The sequence below is a fragment of the Stegostoma tigrinum genome, chromosome 6, assembly GCF_030684315.1.
Source record: "Stegostoma tigrinum isolate sSteTig4 chromosome 6, sSteTig4.hap1, whole genome shotgun sequence".
Lineage (NCBI taxonomy): Eukaryota > Metazoa > Chordata > Chondrichthyes > Orectolobiformes > Stegostomatidae > Stegostoma > Stegostoma tigrinum.
Genome location: NC_081359.1, coordinates 108,680,236 through 108,698,293, shown reverse-complemented (window position 1 = coordinate 108,698,293; position 18,058 = coordinate 108,680,236). Strand labels below are relative to the sequence as shown.

At 41.5% G+C, this 18,058-nt stretch overlaps 1 protein-coding gene across 2 annotated transcripts in view; it reads left to right on the top strand.

The window, feature by feature from the left end:
- rsf1a (remodeling and spacing factor 1a) overlaps positions 1 to 18,058 on the top strand; it is a 112,812-nt gene that overhangs the window by 30,044 nt on the left and 64,710 nt on the right. Inside the window, exons 2-3 of one of the 2 annotated variants that reach the window (XM_048532437.2) lie at positions 5,786 to 5,877; positions 15,538 to 15,630. In XM_048532437.2, coding sequence (XP_048388394.2) covers positions 5,786 to 5,877; positions 15,538 to 15,630 — 185 coding nt within the window. The remainder of the gene's footprint in view (positions 1 to 5,785; positions 5,878 to 15,537; positions 15,631 to 18,058) is intronic. The other variant, XM_059646841.1, reaches the window with a different exon arrangement.

Below are 18,058 nucleotides of genomic sequence, written 5' to 3'. Positions count from 1 at the left end.
GATTATTTTGAGGAAGTAACCAGAAAGATTGAGGATAAAATGGTAAATGTTGTTTATGTGAACTTTTGTAAAGCCTTTGGCAAGATTTCTCATGGTACCCTAATTAGTAAAGTTAGATCTCATGGAATTCAGAATGACCTTGCCAATTGGATACAAAACCAGACGGTGGTGGCAGAGGGTTATTTTTTGGACTGGTGGCCTGTGACCAGCGGTGCTCCAAAAGGATTGCTACTGAGTCCACTTCTGTTTATCATTTTGTAAACAATTTGGATAAGAATTTAGGAACCATCGTTAGTAAGTTTGCAGATGACACCAAAATTGTTGAACAGTGGAAGAGATTATTTAAGATTGCTTAATTGGGTTAATGGGCTGAGGAGTGGCAGAAACAGTGTAATTTGGATAAATGTGAGGTACTGCGTTTTGACAAAACACAACGACTGGACTTATGCAATTAATGGTAGGGCCCAGGGGTAGTGTTGTTGCACAGAGAGACTGAAGAGTTCAGAGATGTAATTCTTTGAAATTTGCCTCATAAGTAAACAGGGCAGTTAAAAGGATGTTTAGTGTACTAGCCTTCATTGCTCAGATGTTTGCATGTAGAAGTTGGGCCATCATGTTGAAGTTGTACAGGACATTGGTGAGGCCTGTTCTGGAGTACTGTGTCCAGTTGTGGTCACCTTGCTATTGGAAGGTTATTATTAAATGGAGAGAGCTCAGAAAAGATTTATAAGGATGTTGCTTTAAAAGTAGGTTGGGACTTTTCAGTGGATCATAGGATGCTGAGGGATAACTGTTTATAGAGTTTTATAAAATCATGAGGGACATAGCTAAGGTGAATAGCAAGGGTCTTTTCCCTAGGATGGGGGAGTTTAAGCTGAGAGGAGAAAGATTAAAAAGGACATGAGGGCAACTTTTTTACATGGGTGGTTTGTATATGGGATGAGCTGCAGAGTAAGTAGTGGATGTAGGTACAGTTGCAACATTTAAAAGATAAGTATATGAATGGAAAATGTTTAGAGATATGGGTCAAACGCCAGGCAAGTGTGACTAGTTTGTTTTGAGAATATGTTTGGCATAGGCTAGTTGGACCGAAGAGTCTACTTCCATGCTGCACAACTCTTTCCTTTTCCTTATGTAAACCAAGCACCATTCATCTTGTCATAGAACCCCGATAGTGTGGAAACAGACATTTCTGCCCAAAATGTCCACACCCAAACTCAACCCCTTACCCTATCCCTGTAACCTGCATGGTAAATCCACTCAGCCTGCTCATCTGTGGACACTGTGGACAACTTAACATGGCCAGACCACCTAACCCACACATCTTTGGACTGTGGGAGAAAACCGGAGCACCCGGAGGAAATCCCTCAGACGTGAGGAGAATGTGCAGACTCCACGCAGACAGTTGCCTGAAGCTGGAATTGAAGCCAGATCTCTGGTGCTGTGAGGCAGCAGTGCTTACTACTGAGCCACTGTACCGCTGTATGGTTGCTGATTTGCATTGCCTGTCTGTTCAGCAGTGCTTTGATTCTTTTAAAAATGTTCCTCCCCATTTTCAAATCTCCACCACGTGCTTTCCTATCTCTAGCAGCTCCTCCAACTGCATATTATGATTAGGGAAACTTCACGTGTCATAAGATGATGGTTTGTGTTGTGGTAGTCAATTGTGATAAGCATTACCTGGTGTGATTCAAGAGCCCTACTTTGGCTACAGCATTTGCTGAAGAGTAAAATCATAGACTGAAAAGTTGTAGGATTCACTCACTTCTGTCTTTCTCTGGTCCCTCTTCATGGCCACCTGTGCTGCTTGTTTCTGCTTGTCTTTTCCAAGAGTTATCCTCTAAGAGTTTGTGACTGTCCGTTTAATACTTGACATTTTGATACTGCAGCAAGTATGGATGTCCAAAAGTTATGTCCGTTGTTCACTTCAATGTACAGAAGGTCTTCGGGTGTATAGCCATAATCCATTTGATGAATGCAGGCAAGCCAGTGCTGACGTCCTTGGCTTGGGAATGAGTTTGTGCTGATAGAGTAAGCATGCTCCAAGCCCTCTGAATTGGTCACCTTGTCCTGCCAAGGAATGCCAGGATACATCTGAGACAGAAAAGTTTGAAATTCCGAATTTCTTGATTTCTTAATTTCTGAAGAAGGGTCCAGGTCCGAAACTTTCCTGCTCCTCCAATGCTGCTTGGCCCGCTGTGTTCATTCAGCTCTACATCTTGTTATCTCAAAGTTGAAATTGTTTGAGTCTTTTCTACTTGGCATAAGCTAGGCTAACCACTGTTGGGGAATATCTGAGAATGAAGAATTGGTTTATGTACAGTTGTTTTTCTCTGTTAGATTGCATTTGTTCCATATGCTTAACTTAGACTCGGCTGCAATTTTTGTGATGCTCACGTTGATTTCAGCATTGAGATTGGTAGTGATTGTGAAACTTGAGTGTGAAGCTAACAACAATCTCCAATGTCACACTGTCAATGTTAAAAGATGGCAGAATGGCCACATCCCGGACAGTAGTATTTGCTTTCCTTATGTTGCTGGTCAAACCTCCTAAATGCACGAGTGAGTATTCATTTGCAGTTGAAAGTATTCTGAGGTGCGAAATGCTTGTATATTATCATCAGCATAAAGCAACCCTCCAGTAGGAGCTTTCCATTATCTAAGTATTGATCTCAGGCAAGCAAGACTGAACAACACACAGCTGCAAAACACCCCAGATATTTGTGGAACACCATTTCTGCCCTCCTACATGTCCTAAAGTTGCTTTATTTTTCTTTATAATGCTCTAAAGTTCATTTTTTTTTGCGTACATGCGAAACATTTTCTGTGTATAACCTGAAACTGGAATATAATATCGGCTCACTTCTTCCGGACCTGTAAAATTGTAAGTTCTCCATTTTTAAATGATCGGCAGTGCTAAATTTGACTTGAAAAGTTGACCCAAATCTTGTAAGCAATGCTGTGAGAATCCAGCAGTGTTGGTCTTTAAAGGAGAGACCTATGAATATGTTAGAAGGTAGTTTCAAGTAGTCGCAAAAAAGCGAAGAATTTTTGACATTTCCTTTCGTTTTGCCTGATCAGTTGTGTATTTTGATAGTTCGTCATTTGTAAAACCATGAAAGGCAATGAGTTGGAAGTTTTGCTCCCATGCTTTAATCAATGTAGATGCAAGGTAATGGCTATCTCATCTGAGCATGGGTGGAGTGTTTGAATATGTTGGCATTTTCACATTTTCTTTCTTGGGATTAGATTCCCTACAGTGTGGAAATAGGCCCTTTGGCCAACAAGTCCACACCACTCCTTAAGCATCCCACCCAGACCCACTCCTCTATAACCCACACACCCCTGAACACTACGGGCAATTTAGCATGACTGATCCATCTAGCCTGCACATCTTTGGACTGTGGGAGGAAACCGAAGCACCCTGAAGAAACCCATGCAGACATGGGGAGAACATGCAAACTCCATATAGACAGTTGCCAGAGGCTGGAATCAAACCTGGGTCCCTGGTGCTGAGGCTGCAGTGCTAACCACTGAGTCACCATGCTGCTCTGGCACTGGTGGTGTAAATGGCACCGTGCCACTTACACCTCCATTCTAAGTGCACAGTTACCCAAACCTAACACTCTGTGGATGTTACTGGTAAAGCCCAGTACTTATCGCCCGTCCACAATTGCCATCAAGCAGGTGGTATTGCGTTCCCTACATTTGAATGGCTTGCCAGACCTTTTCAGGGGACACTCAAGTGTGGAGTTGTTACTGGTTACCTAAAGTGAGGACGGCACTTTTCTTCCAAGACAGATATAAGTGAATCACATGGGTAATTATGATAGTCTGGTGGTTTCATGATCATTATTAATAAGTAGTGCATTTTATTCCAGTTTTAGTTTCTCAATTAACTTTAGTCTGTCAAAGGTGCTGAGGTAGGATATGGAAGTTACATCTTTTGAATATTAGTCTTTGGATTATTGGTCCAGTATGATAACTATGATGCACTGTCTCCATAGTCTGCTTATGCTTAATCTTGATACTCATCCCTGGACAAGTGTAAGAAACCTTTTAATTACTATCCCCTGGGTTTATTACTCTTGTTTTTCATTGATGTTTCACTTTTTAACTTGATCCAGTTTAGCATTTGCCTGACCTACCATAATATATCATCAGATACTCTCTGTGTCAAAGTTTACCTGCAATGAGTTTGATCATTCTATCCATCTATATATATAGTATGTTTAAAATTTCATGTCAGCACATTTCCTGTCTGTACCATCGATCCATTCTTTTGTCAATCTTTACAATGTTATAAATTACAATGCTCTTCTCACTCAATGAGTTTGGCTTTTGTAAACTTGTAATGTAGCAATTATGTAATTTGGGTACCTGATGATGGAGTGTACAGTCTTTGAACTTTGTGGAAACTTTTATGTTAAGAATCTCCAACGGTTTATCTTAATTTTCAACTGCTGCAAAACACCCTTCGGAGCAGTGCTCTTTATGAAAGATTACTTAGGCTTTCAATTTTTTTTGTCTACGTAGAATTCAAACAAAAATTGTCTTCAATTTCAATGTTCCTGTTGTTTTGGCATCAAGCTGCTTTGCTTCCTTTTTCCATGAATGACATTTGACATTTTTGTCTTATTGTAGCTCTTCGCCTCTATTAGGGATAGCCTCACATTTGGAGGAAAGAGAAGATTGTGGGAACTGATAATTGTCCAAGACCACCTCCATCCCTTGTTCACATGCACCTCCAACACAAAACACTTGCATCAAACTCAATACTGCATGTAAAAATTTTCAACTTCCTAGGCCAATCTTCAGAGTAACAACAACATACGTGAACTCATGAAAGACATGCTCCTATTCCTTGAGTAATTTATTCATTGATCCATGAACCTGGGTCATTAATTTTCTGCACACTGCTGCTAGATCTATGTTGTTTCCTGCTACTGTTGTTAATTTAACTTCAGTGGAAGCACTTCTCCTGCTGCCCTTTTGAATTTATTCATTTAGTGATGATTGCTGTCCTCAAAGATTTTAATTGATGAGTGCCTCTTTAGCTCTGCATCAGTAGTTGCTGTTAAGCCTTTGTTGTTGCAAGCCATTTTTCTTCTTTGTCCTAGTTTTTAGAAGTTGATCTTTCCTGTTTTGTTTATGGGGTGTCAAACAAAATCCATTATGCACCTTGTTACTGCTCTAGCTCATTTAGTTTTTTAAAAATTTCATGTTGCAGTTGTCTGTTTAAGCGCATTGAGTCATCACATTGCATTGGAACTTTTGTAGGCTATACTTTGAGTCTAGCAATGCAGCAACATGGAAGGTTGACTGTTGATCAGTGAAAAATCTTGTGCCTCTACTCGTGCTGGTTTATTTTATGAATTGTCCACATTTCTGTGCTTGCGTGGATGTTTTATATTGTGACGAGATGAAATTACATAAACCTACTAGCAGCTGCAGTGCTTCCCCTGGCAGGAGAGTGTAATTCTTAACATGACAAGTATTCCAGCAACTTTCCAATAAGCAGTTACGGGATATTACAATGGAAATATGAAGGTATGATTTCAGAATAGGACTCCCTGCACCCTGGTTCAGTTACCCCCAAGGTATCTAACCCCTCTTCTCATGAAGCTTAGACCAATCTTAACTCTCCATACACAAACGCCACCGGAAATTGGATGATGGCAAGTTAATAGTCTTAATTTCTGCAGGGAACTGCTTTTTTTTTGTCCAGGTCAGTTTCTTCTGTGCAATGCAAGTTCTTGACCTCAAGCCTCCTTATTTTCTACAGTTCCTCAACCATTGGTGGACCTTCACCTGAAGCTAATGAGGAAGATTGGCAAGTCTGTAAGCTTTGATCGATGGGAAAAGTATCTTCTCAGGGTAAAAGACTTTATATTATTATATTATTGAAGCGCTTCCATGTTATTCAGAGTTAGTCTTACAAGTACGTACTTGACTAGTCACAAATAGCCCAGCTTTATTTGAATTTATACTCGAGTGAGAGTCGTGCCTGTGTATGTAAAACAGACATGGAATAACTCTATTCCGCTGTGCATGTATAATTTCTGTTCCATAACAAAACTGCTGAAAATCAGACTGTTACTGAGCTGATATGATCTTGATAATTAACAGGAGACCACTTCAGAACAGATATCAAGCCTTGTAGTAATTGTGTTGCATTTCTTGATATCTGCCTTTTTGACACTGAGGTAAAACTGCATCCACATGGTTTCCAGGTCAAAAATCCTGCAGCTCCATTCTAATAGCATCTTTCAACACCCTAATTGCAGTGGCTGTAGAAGACCATTTGGCATCATTTTCTCGGATAGCTAGGGATTGAACAATAAATATCTCAAGTATTTTCAAGAAAAATGTGGCTTCAGCTGGATTATTGCCAAGTAAGTATGGTGTCTTTGATAAAATTCAGAATAGGATCAAGCAGGAATGCTAGTTAGTGGCTTTCCTTTAAACTTTCAGCATACAAGTCTGGTATTTGATGTTTATGTATTGTATGCACTACAAGATGTTTTTCACAACTGCCTCATCAACCATGAGAAAGTAACTGGATGGATGAATGGACATTCCGACATTACCACGAGTCTCAGTTACTGCTAAATTATGGACAAGCACTACCGGGTATTGTGTTTTTTCTCGGAAGCAGCCACAACTTAAAGTTTCTAAGTCCTCATATTCTAAATTAAAAGTTCAAAACATGCTACTTGGATAATCACTTCCCTATATTTGTACCAGTGCCTAATGAATTGGAATCCACTTCCTCCGTGCCAAGGCAGGCAATGGCCTTGTGGTATTAATAGCTACGTTATTAATCCAGATACCCAGGTAATGTTCTGGGGACCTGGAATTAGGAGTCTAATGGTAACCATGAAACCATTGCAGATTGTCAGGAAAACCCATCTGGTTCACTAATGCCCTTTTAGGGAAGGAAACTGCCATCCATCTGGCCAACATGACTCCAGACCACTGCAATGTGATTGACAGTGAACTGTGTTTTGGGCAGTTATGAATGGGCAATAATTGCTGGTCTAGCCAGGGATGCCCACATCCCATGAATGAATAGAAGTTTTGAAAAAAAAGGTTTGAGCCATGCATTCATTTCATTTAACCTTTCCAGTTTTCATACGGTTCGGGTAATAATCCAGAGATTATCTGAGGCTCTGCCTCATATAGTGCCTAATGTCTTGTACTGAGAATGGTGCCAGTCACCTCCCACTGTACTGTATCCTGCTACCATTACATTCTTTTTACTCCTTCAACTGAATAGCTTCCTGCACTATTAAGTCATGGTCAGTTGGTTCATCCACCTGTCAGCACTCTGACATCCAACCAAACCAAAAATGCGTCCGACTCAGATCATTGAAACGATTGAGATTTCTCCATACCTGGATCCAAAACCAGTCTCACTCAGTCGTATCCTCTAGTCTCTGAGCGCTGGTCAAATCAGAAGACCCTATCCTAAGGAGTGAGACCACATCCTGGAATAAAATAACTAAGTAATTTTTTCCCTTCCCTGATGCGTTGCAGTTTCTACAGCTCAAAGCTTTTTAGGCAGAGTTCCTCACACCAGTTTTCTCAGCATCGCGCTGGCATCTTGTAACTATTGGAATGCCACAGGGATAGGTCAATGAGGGAAGTGAATATACTACAGTCAAGTTTTTAAATTACAATTTGGGAAGATGGGAAGCTAAGTACTGCAAATGGAAGAGTCTGAAGAGGGACATAGACAGGTTTAGTCAGTGGGCAAAACTCCGGTAAGTGGAATATTATGTGGGAAGACACGATGTTATGAACTTTGGCAGTGGAGATAAAGGAGTAGTTTACTATTCAAATGGATTGCAGAAATGTGAAACACAGATAAAAGTAAGCAACTAATTTCAGGTAAAGGCAAATGGAATATTTGCCTTTATGTTAAATGGAATGGCGTATAAGTTTAGATCTTGCTAAACTATTCAAGGTACTGATCAGATAAGAGCTGGAATACTGTGAACAGTTTTGTGGCCCTAGCTAAGGAAAGACGTATCTCATTGGAGGCAGTTTGGAGAAAGATCGCTAGATTGATGATAGGTATTGATGTGATATATTTGGAGGAGAAGTTGAGTAGCTTGGATCTATACTCAGTGGAGTTTAGAAGAATGAGGTGAAGTATTAAAACATATGCATGTTTAGAAGACTTGACAGGCTAAGTGTGGGTAGATTTTTCCTCTTGGCTGGGGAGTCTAGGATCGGAGGACACAGAGCAAAGTGTTGCCCTTTTAAAACAGATGAAAGACTTCCTCTCTGAGGTTCATAAATCTCTGGAATATTTAACTGCAGAGGTTTGTAGAGGCTGGGTCATTAGGTATTTTCAAGACTGAAAAAGACAGATCTTCAATCAGTAAGGGAATTGGGATTTTTGGAGAGAAGGTAGGAACGTGGAGTCGGGATTCTCTTGCTAGCCTTGATATGATTGAATGGCAGAGATACAGGATGGGATGAGTAGCCTAATTCTGCTCCTTTGTCTTATAGTCTTAGATATTCTGTTGTCGTAAAATGTCACTGACCTGGTATTATTTTCATTCATTTATCATCAGTCTTTTTACAAATAGTAGAATTTATTAGCATTTGTAAATTTTACTTAACCTTATGGTTGCTGATAAATTTGTTAAGTTTTAGAAGATAAAACAAGTTATCAGAATTCTTACCAATCAATTATCTGTTTCTCTGATTTCATTTTGTTTTTGTTTCTGAATGCAATTTGGAAGTGGAAATGTTTGTGGAACTGAGTTCTCACTATCATTCTCTCCTTTTGAGCAACTTTTCAGCTCTCACTCTGCTAACAAATACTAACAATCTTAGAAAAAGAAAGGTATTCCTTCCTCCCCGTAGGCCCCCCTCCCCGTATGCCCTGAATTCCTTTTCTCATGAAACTGTTAGGCTTATACTCTGTTCCAGTGCTTTGAGGTAAAACGCTCCACACACTAATATTTTGTGTGAAAACAATTCAAGTTTGCTATTCATTTTTCTAGCAGTAATGGATAGTCTACTCTTATTTTCCTTAATTTCCTTCTATACTCTTGATGGACCAACTAACCTCATTGCATGCTGTTATGGCTGATGTTTAGTTCCATGTGGCGAACCACTAGCAGTCTTTTTGGATTTATCTTATTAAAAATGCTTAATTTTACTAACTTCAATTTTGATTTCCTTCTCATGTATCTTCTAGTGTATCATAACCTGTATCTTATGTACATCCTTTCATTCGTATCACTGCTCATTAATGGTACAATTCTGGAGAACCTTAATGCACCCAACTGATGACTTTCATCTTCCATTTAACTGAATGCCCAGAACTGATGCCTATTTAAACTAAAACATTTCGTCTCTATGCTGTCCTTATCCCCCTCATCCTGTCTATTCATGTATCTGTCCAGATGCTCTTAAACATTGCTGTTGTATCCTCCTCTACCACCACCTATGGAGGCAATTAGCACCATTTGTGTAAAAACAAAACCTGTGTCTCACATCTCCTTTGAACTTTCTCTGTTTTACCTTAAACCTATATCTCTAGTAATTATCATTTAAAACCAGGGAAATAGATTCCAACTATCCACTCTATCCCATATCTTTCATAATTTTGTAAACTTCTATCGGGTCGACCCTCATCCTTCAACATTCAAGTGAAAATAGACCAGGCTTGTCCAATTTCTCATAGCTAGCACCATCCAAACCAGGTAACATATTGGTAGACCTTTTCTGTACCCTCTCCCAAGCCTCCACATTCTCCTGCTAGTATGGCGACCAGAACTGCATGCAATATTCCAAATGTGGTCTAACTAAACTTCTGTATAAATGCAACATGACTTGCCAATTTTTATGCTGCATGTCCTCACTGAAGAAGGCAAGCATGTCATATGCCGCCTTGACAACCATATCCACTTGTATTGCCACTTTGAGGGGACTGTGGATCTATTTTTTATTCTATTCATTTGTGGGATGTAGGTGTCACTAGCTGGCCAGCATTTTTTGCCCATCCCTAGTTGTCCTTGAGAAGGTGGTGGTGAGCTGCCTTCTTGAACTGCTGCAGTCCTCCCATTGTAGGTTGACCCACTATGCTGTTAGGGAGGGAATTCCAGGATTTTGACCCAGCGACAGTGAAAGAACAGTGATTCTATTTCCAAGCCAGGACGGTGAGTGGCTTGGAGGGGAACTTGCAGGTGATGGTGGTGTTCCCATATATCTGATGCCTGTGCCCTTCTAGATGGAAGTGGTCATAGGTTTGGAAGGTGCTGTCTGAGGATCATGAGTGAATATCTGCGGTGCATCTTGTAGATTGTATATAATGCTGCTACTGAGCATTGGTGGTGGAAGAAGTGGATGCTTGTGGATGTAGAGCCAATTAAGCAGGCTGCTTTGTCCTGGATAGTGTCAAGCTCTTTGGGGCTTCACTCATCAGGGCCAGTGGGGAATAATTCATCGCACTCCTGATGTGTGCCTTGTAAATAGTGGACAGGCTTTGAGGAGCCAGGAGGTGAATTACTCGCCGTAGTATTCCTAGTTACTGGCCTGCTGTTGTAGCCACTGTGTTTATGTGGTGAGGCCAGTTGAGTGTCTGGTCAGTGATCACACCCAGGATGTTGATAGTGAGGGGTTCAGTGAAGGTAACACCATTGAATGTCAAGGCAGAGTGGTTAGATTGTCTCTTATTGGTGATGGTTATAGCCTGGCATTTGTGTGGCATAAATGTCTCTTGCCACTTGTCAGCCCGAGCCTGGACATTGCCCCACCTTGTTGCATTTGAACACACTGTTTCAGTACCTCCAGGAGTTGGGAATGTTGCTGGACATTGCGCAATCATTGACAACCATCCCCACATCTGACCTTATGATAGAGGGAAGGTCATTGATGAAGCAGGTGAGGATGTTTGGGCCTTGGACACTGCCCTGAAGAACTCCTGCAGAGATGTCCCTGAAGCAGAGGTGACTGGCCTTCGACCACGACAATTTTCCTATGTCAGGTATGACTCCATCCGCTGGAGAGTTTGTCCCTTGATACCCATTGATTCTAGTTTTGCTCGGGCTGCTTGATGCTGCACTCAGCCGAATGCAGCCTTGATTTCAAGGGCTGTCACACTGAACTCACCTCTGGAATTCAGCTGTTTTCTCCATGTTTGAACCAAGGCTGTAAGGAGGTCAGGAGCTGAGTGGCCCTGGCAGAATCCAAACTGGGCGTTGCTGAGCGGGTGCTGCTTGATGTCATTGTCACTTTACTGATGATTGAGAGTAGACTGATGGGGTGGTAATTGTTTGGGTTAAATTTATGCTGCTTTTTATATACAGGGCATACTTGGGCAGTTTTCTACATTGTCGGGTAGATACCGTGTTGTAACTATAATGGAACGTTTGGCTTGGGGAGAGACCCTTCATCAGAAAATTGTGCCCCTAAGATGCTGCTTGGCCTCTTGTGTTCATCCAGCTCCACACTTTGTTATCTCGGATTCCCCAGCATCTGCAGTTCCCGTTATTTCTGGCTCGGGGAGCAGCAAGTTCTGGAGTGCAAGACTTTAGTACTATTGCCGGAATGTTGTCAGGGCCCTTAGCCTTTGCAGTATCTAGTGTCTCCAACCATTTTTTGGTATCAAGTTGAGTGGATCGAATTTGCTGAAGACTGGTATCTGAAATGCTGGATATCACTGGAGGATCCTGAGATGGATCATCCACTTGGCACTTCTGGTAGAAGATTGTTGCGTATGCCTCAGCCTTATCTTTTTGCACTGATGTGCTGGGCTCTTCCATCATTGAGATGGCGATATCTGTGGACCCTCCTCCTCCTCCAGTGAATTCTTTAATTGTCTGCCACTATTCACGACTGGACGTAGCAGAACTGCAGAGCTTAGATCTGATCCGTTGGTTGTGGGATTGATAAGTATCACTTGCTGCTTTTGTTGTTTGGCGTGCAAGTAGTCCTATTTGGTGGCTTCACCAGGTTGATACCTCATCTTCAGGTAAGCCTTGTGCTGCCCCTGGCACACCCTCCTGTATTCTCCATTGAACCAGGGTTGATCCCCTGGCTTGATGGCAATGGTTGAGTGGGGAAGATGCCTCGCCATGAGGTTACAGATTGTGCTGGAGTACAATTCTGCTGCTTTTGATGGCCCACAGTGCTTCAGCGATGCCCAGTCTTGAGTTGAAAGATTTGTGCAAAGTCCGTCCCATTTAGCATGGTGACAGTGCCACACAACACTGTGGAAGTTATTCTCAGTATAAAGGTGGAACATTTTCTACCCAAGGACTATGTGATGGTCACTCTTACTGATATTGTCATGGACAGATGCAGCTGCACCTGGCAGATTAGTAAGGATGAGGTCAAGTATGTTTTTCCCTCTTGGTTCTCTCACCACCTACTGCAGACCCAGTCTAGCAGCTGTGCCCTTTTAGGACCCAACCAGCTCGAACAATAGTAGTGCTGCCGAGCCGCTCTTGGTGGTGGACATTGAAATCCCCCACCCAGAGTTCGTTTTGTGTCTTTGATCTTGTCAGACCTTGTTGCATTTGAACACGGACTGTGTTTAAAAGGTGTCTATCTTTAAGGTTATGCTGGACCTGTACAAAAAGATGGCTGGGCCACAGCGCGAGTATTGTGTGCAGTTCTGGAATCCACATTTGAGGAAGGATGTGATCGCACAGGAGACGGTGCAGAGGAAATTTATCAGGATGGTGTCTGGGCTGGATAGGTTTATTTATGAAGAAAGATTGGATCAAAAACACAGTTGCTGGAAAAGCTGAGCAGGTCTGGCAGCATCTGTAAAGGTAAAAACAGAGTTAACGTTTCAGATCTGGTGACCCTTCCTTTGGATTGGACCAGCTGGATTTGTTTTCCTTGGAGCAGAGGAGACTGAGGGGGGGGCACATGATTGTGATGTATAAAGTAGTAGTTTGACAGAACAATGGTGAAGTGACAACCTTGATTAATCCAAAACCAGATAGCAATATCTGCCTATTTAACAATAATGCTGTTTCAAAGAAACCAAATGTGAAGCCTTTTAGGCTGTTCCTGATAATGAACAAGCTGCAGTGCAAATAAAGTTGCCTTAATAGTGCAGACGGTGTAGATGATGAGACAAGAAACAATCCACTTGAAACTTAATTCCTGCAGAGTCAGTTGCATTGGAATATCTACGTGGTCCTGACTCTCAACTTTTGTTTATGGTTATGACTAGTTCCTGTTGGAAGATCTGTGCCACTTAGTGATTACAGGGATGGATTGATGAATGTGGGCTATGATTAGCTGGTAGGCAAGATATTATCGAAGCATTCAGGAATGGCTTTTTTTTTTTAAAAAGTCCCTTTCTGTCTTTTGCTCATTGGTGCAGAAATGTAGGAGCTCTAATACCGCTTCGAAATGGCCATTTGTCTTGTATGAGACCATACATGAACTGTCTGCCAACTAGATGTGTTTTTTCAGTGAACTCTGATTTTCAGTCATGGCTTAGTTAAATGCAGACAGGATCAAGGGGTTGAATGGCATCCTTCTGTTCCATTATGTCCTGGATCAATCCACTTGTATGTTTTGATAGAATCCGCTGGATTGTAACTGGGAGACAACAACTCAAGCTAGTTTTCCAGTCTATCCTTACTCATCAATACACTACAACGTCCCTCTGTAATCCTAGCTGAGAACTTGACAACAATGAGAAATGGATACTGAGAGTCTCATGTAATTTTTTTTAGTTATTTATGGGATGTTGGTGCTGCTAGTTTGGTTAGCAGTTTTTATCCATCTCAAATTAGAGGTGGTGGCCAACTGTCTTGAACCACTGTTTTCCTCGGGGTGCAGGATCACCCAAAGTACTTGTGGGGAGGCAAGTCCAGGATTTTCACCAAGCAACACTGAAGGAATTAATATATTTCCAACTCATGGTAGTGTGTGGCTTGGAAGGAAACTTGCAGGTTGTGTTGTTCCCTCTCTGCCATTGCCTTTCTCGTCAAGGTCAGGGGTTTGGAAGATGCCGTTGAAGGAGTTGCTGTAGTGCATCTTTTGGAAGGTGTACACTGCTGCTACTGTGCATTATTGGTGAAGGGAATGAATGTTCAATAGGTTAGATGGGGTGTCAATCAAGTGGCTGTTTGTCCTGGATGATCAGTCTCTTGAATGTTGTGGTGCTGTACTCACCCAAGCAAGTGGAGAGTATCCCAGCATCCTCCTGACTTGGTGGTGGACAGATGGTAGGGAAAGTGGAGGTGAGTTACTTGCTGCAGAGGCCGATGTTTTACCCTTGTAGCCACATTGATGTGACTGGTCCAGTTCAGTTTCTGGTTGGTGATAACAGCCAAGATATTTATAGTGTGAGATTCAGTGGTAATGGCATTGAGTGTCAGAGGGTGATGGTTATGTCCTCCCTTGCTGAAGATGGTTTTTGTGTGGCCTGGATGTTAGCTGCTACTTATCAGCCCAATGTTTTCCAAGTCTTATTGCATGTAGACATAGACTACTTTAGTATCTGAGGAATTGTGAACGGGACTGACATTGTGCAATCTTCAGTGAACACTCTACTTCTAACGAAATTTCTGTAATTATTTATTCATATGCCATATTTGTCAAAACTCTTGCCTCTGCCGGCTGAGAGGCAGATGCCAATCACTGCCATGTGGGTTCATGCTCTGTCTACACTGACTCCAGTCGTGGTGTGCTTTGGTGAATCAATACTTGACATCACAATTAAAAATCAATTGCATGACAGCTGATAGAATTTGAATTCAATTAATAATTCTGGAATGTAAAGCTAGTCTCAGTAATGATGCTATGATAGTTATCATTGACTTGCAAAAATACATCTGGTTCACTAATGTAATATTGGGAAGAAACTTTTGACATCCTTATTCTGTCAGGCCTATCTCTGTCTATAGAGCTATCAACAATGTGGTTGGTTCTTAATTGCCATCTGAAATGGCCCCACCACGCTGCTCAGTTCAAAGCGTGGGCAAATGCCAGCATCCCATCAAAGAATTTTCTTTTAAAAATTACTTCATCCTTTCACATGAACCTTTATAATTTTTTACCTTGGTGAGCTATGTTATTCAGTTATTGTGTAATTTCAGTATAGAGATTGCTAGTTACTTTAGGTGGTGGTGAAAACCAACGACAGTGCATGGGGTTGAGCAGGCTTGAGAGACCTTTTGCGCTGCTGCACCTACCTGCGCTGTAACTGCTGAACTTGGTTTTGCATCACACCTGTGCATAGTGTTTTCCAAAAATGCATGTTTGTGTTTGGTCAGTGGATTGCAATCAAAATTTCCCCAACCTAAGGTTCTCAGATGGGAGCTCTTTGGCAGGAATTGTTGGGCTGCCTCCCAGTACATTGGTACAGACTGAAAGTGAATTTCATTCCTTTGTTCACCTAGCTTGGTTGTAGTTTGCCATAACAAATTAAGCTTTCAAAAACAAAGTTTCCAATTGTCCTGAATGGTGTACTTTGTTTTGCTTGAAAATGTTCTAAATTTATTTCTTTAAATGGATTGTAAAATTATTTTCTTTCATTTGAAATAGATTTGCTTGGAATACAATAATACTTGGGCCTGGGAGATGGAAAAAATTGGATATACAGAGATGGACGCTGAATGCAAACTTGGTCTCTTAAAGGTAATTTCTGAGCACCAAAGGAATACGATTTTACAAATGTTGTGTGCGTACACATTTTGCTAACACAAAATACAGTGTATGAGGTATATTAGTGCAAGGAAACCGAATATAATATCACCTAGAGTCAGCATTGAGCATTTGGGTCTAGAATAATATTCCTGTAAAGTGCCAAAATTCCTTAATCACACCCTCCTATCTTAAACTGTGCCATCATCAAATCTATCATATTTGACATCTTTGGAAGTGAAACTTCTGATTATACATTTCAATTAACAACATTCAGCGCAGAGGAACTACGAAGAGCAGAAGAAAATCCCGTATACAGCGTATTCAAAAAGAACGGGTACCCAATGAACACAGTCCACTGATTTCTCAGCAACAAACCCAAACAAACAGACAAAACGTGCCCAGAAACCATAACCACTCTCCCCTACATCAAAGATGTTTCGGAAATGACTGCCAGACTACTCAGACCTCTTGGCATCATGGTAGCCCACAAACCCACCAACACACTAAAACAGCAGCTAATGAACCTAAAAGACCCTATACAGACAACAAGCAAGATGAACGTCATCTACAAAATACCTTGCAATAACTGTGACAAACACTACATTGGACAAACAGGCAGAAAGCTAGCCACCAGGATACATGAACATCAACTAACCACAAAAGGACATGACCCACTATCACTACTATCCTTGCATACAGATGAGGAAGGACACCACTTTGATTGGGACAACACATCCATCCTAGAACTCCATCAACAAACATATCGATTTGGAGCCCATCTACCACCCTCTGAGAAAAGAACAGGAAATGACATCACCAACGTAGGAAATGACATCACCAACCCAAGGAAGCCTAACCAGATTAATAGAAAGCGGGACATAATACCAGCGGCTCACTGATGATGTTACCTAGAATGGTGACGAAACCTCTGAAAACTAACCTTCCAGCTCAGCGAGTAAACTCACATCCATTCTTTCCCCTTCTTAAGTCTACTCAGCCAATTGCCTTAAAACTTCCTTTTTTCTCCACCCATTTTATAAAAAATCGTAACAAAGCTCCTTCAGTGAAAGAAAAGTTCATTAGGGACAATAGTATCTGGTGAGTATTCTTGTCAGAAGTAAACCATGTGTGTCTCAGATATTCTCAAAAAATTAATATTGTAGGTATACTTAATCTTGCTACTGATCATCCTCATGTCCATGGGGCCGTGAAGGACATTTAAAAATCTTGACTGTAAAGCTAGTCGCAGTGATGATGTTCTAGTGGTTATCACTGAGTTGCAAAAATACATCTGGCTCATTAATGTAATACAGGGAAGAGAATTTTGACATCCTTATTCTATCAGGCCTACCTCTGTCTATAGAGCTATCAACAATGTGGTTGATTCTTAACTGCTGTCTGAAATGGCCCCAGCAAGCTGCTCAGTGAAGGAAATGACAAATTATCTGCTTTTGTTCTAAAACAATTACTTTGCTGGACTCTCTTAAGATGGCTACCACTGAGAAATTGATTAGGCAGAGACTTGGTTGGGCAGTTCCCCCATTACCTGATGTCGTGACTGAAATGCCTTTGGGATTCTTAGGAATTTTAAGCACACGTTCTGAACTCCTTTTTGTATCAGTCTGTTGGATAGCACTCACAGAAGGAAGCAGTGTTGGACGCCAGGCTATAACAGCTAAGTCTACCTAAAAGACACAAACCTCGCCAAAACCTGTTTTTTTGAAAGGAAGCTAATTCAGCTTAGCAAGAGAACTGTCCTCTGCCTGCCAACACTTCTAGAAATTACTGCTGTGTCTGTCTGTAAAAGTGCACTAGAATTCTGAATTTCAGTTATTTGAGCTGTTAAAATATATTATTTCCTTTTTGATATTCTTGAGCCTGAAAGCCATCTGTATAACACATGTCAGGTATCTATGAAATTGAGTATGATCTTGCTTTGCAAGTTTGCAAAAGTTCTAGTAACTGTGGTTTTTAAAACTGTGATCATGAGTTTGCCTTGAGTCAAGGACTGTGGAAATTGTTTTCCAGTTATTTACTTGCTGGACTTTATTAAGGATAGTCAACATGGCTTTGTGAGGGAGGTAATGGGAACTGCAGATGCTGGAGAATCCAAGATAACAAAATGTGAAGCTGGATGAACACAGCAGGCCAAGCAGCATCTTAGGAGCACAAAACCTGACGTTTCGGGCCTAGACCCTCCTTCAGAGAGGGGCATGGGGAGAGGGTTCTGAACTAAATAGGGAGGGGTGGGGGAGGCGGATCGAAGATGGATAGAGGAGAAGATAGGTGGAGAGGAGAGTATGGGTGGGGAGGTAGGTAGGGGATAGGTCAGTCCGGGGAGGACAGACAGGTCAAGGAGCCGGGATGAGGTTAGTAGGTAGGAAATGGGGGTGCGGCTTGAGTTGGGAGGAGAGGATAA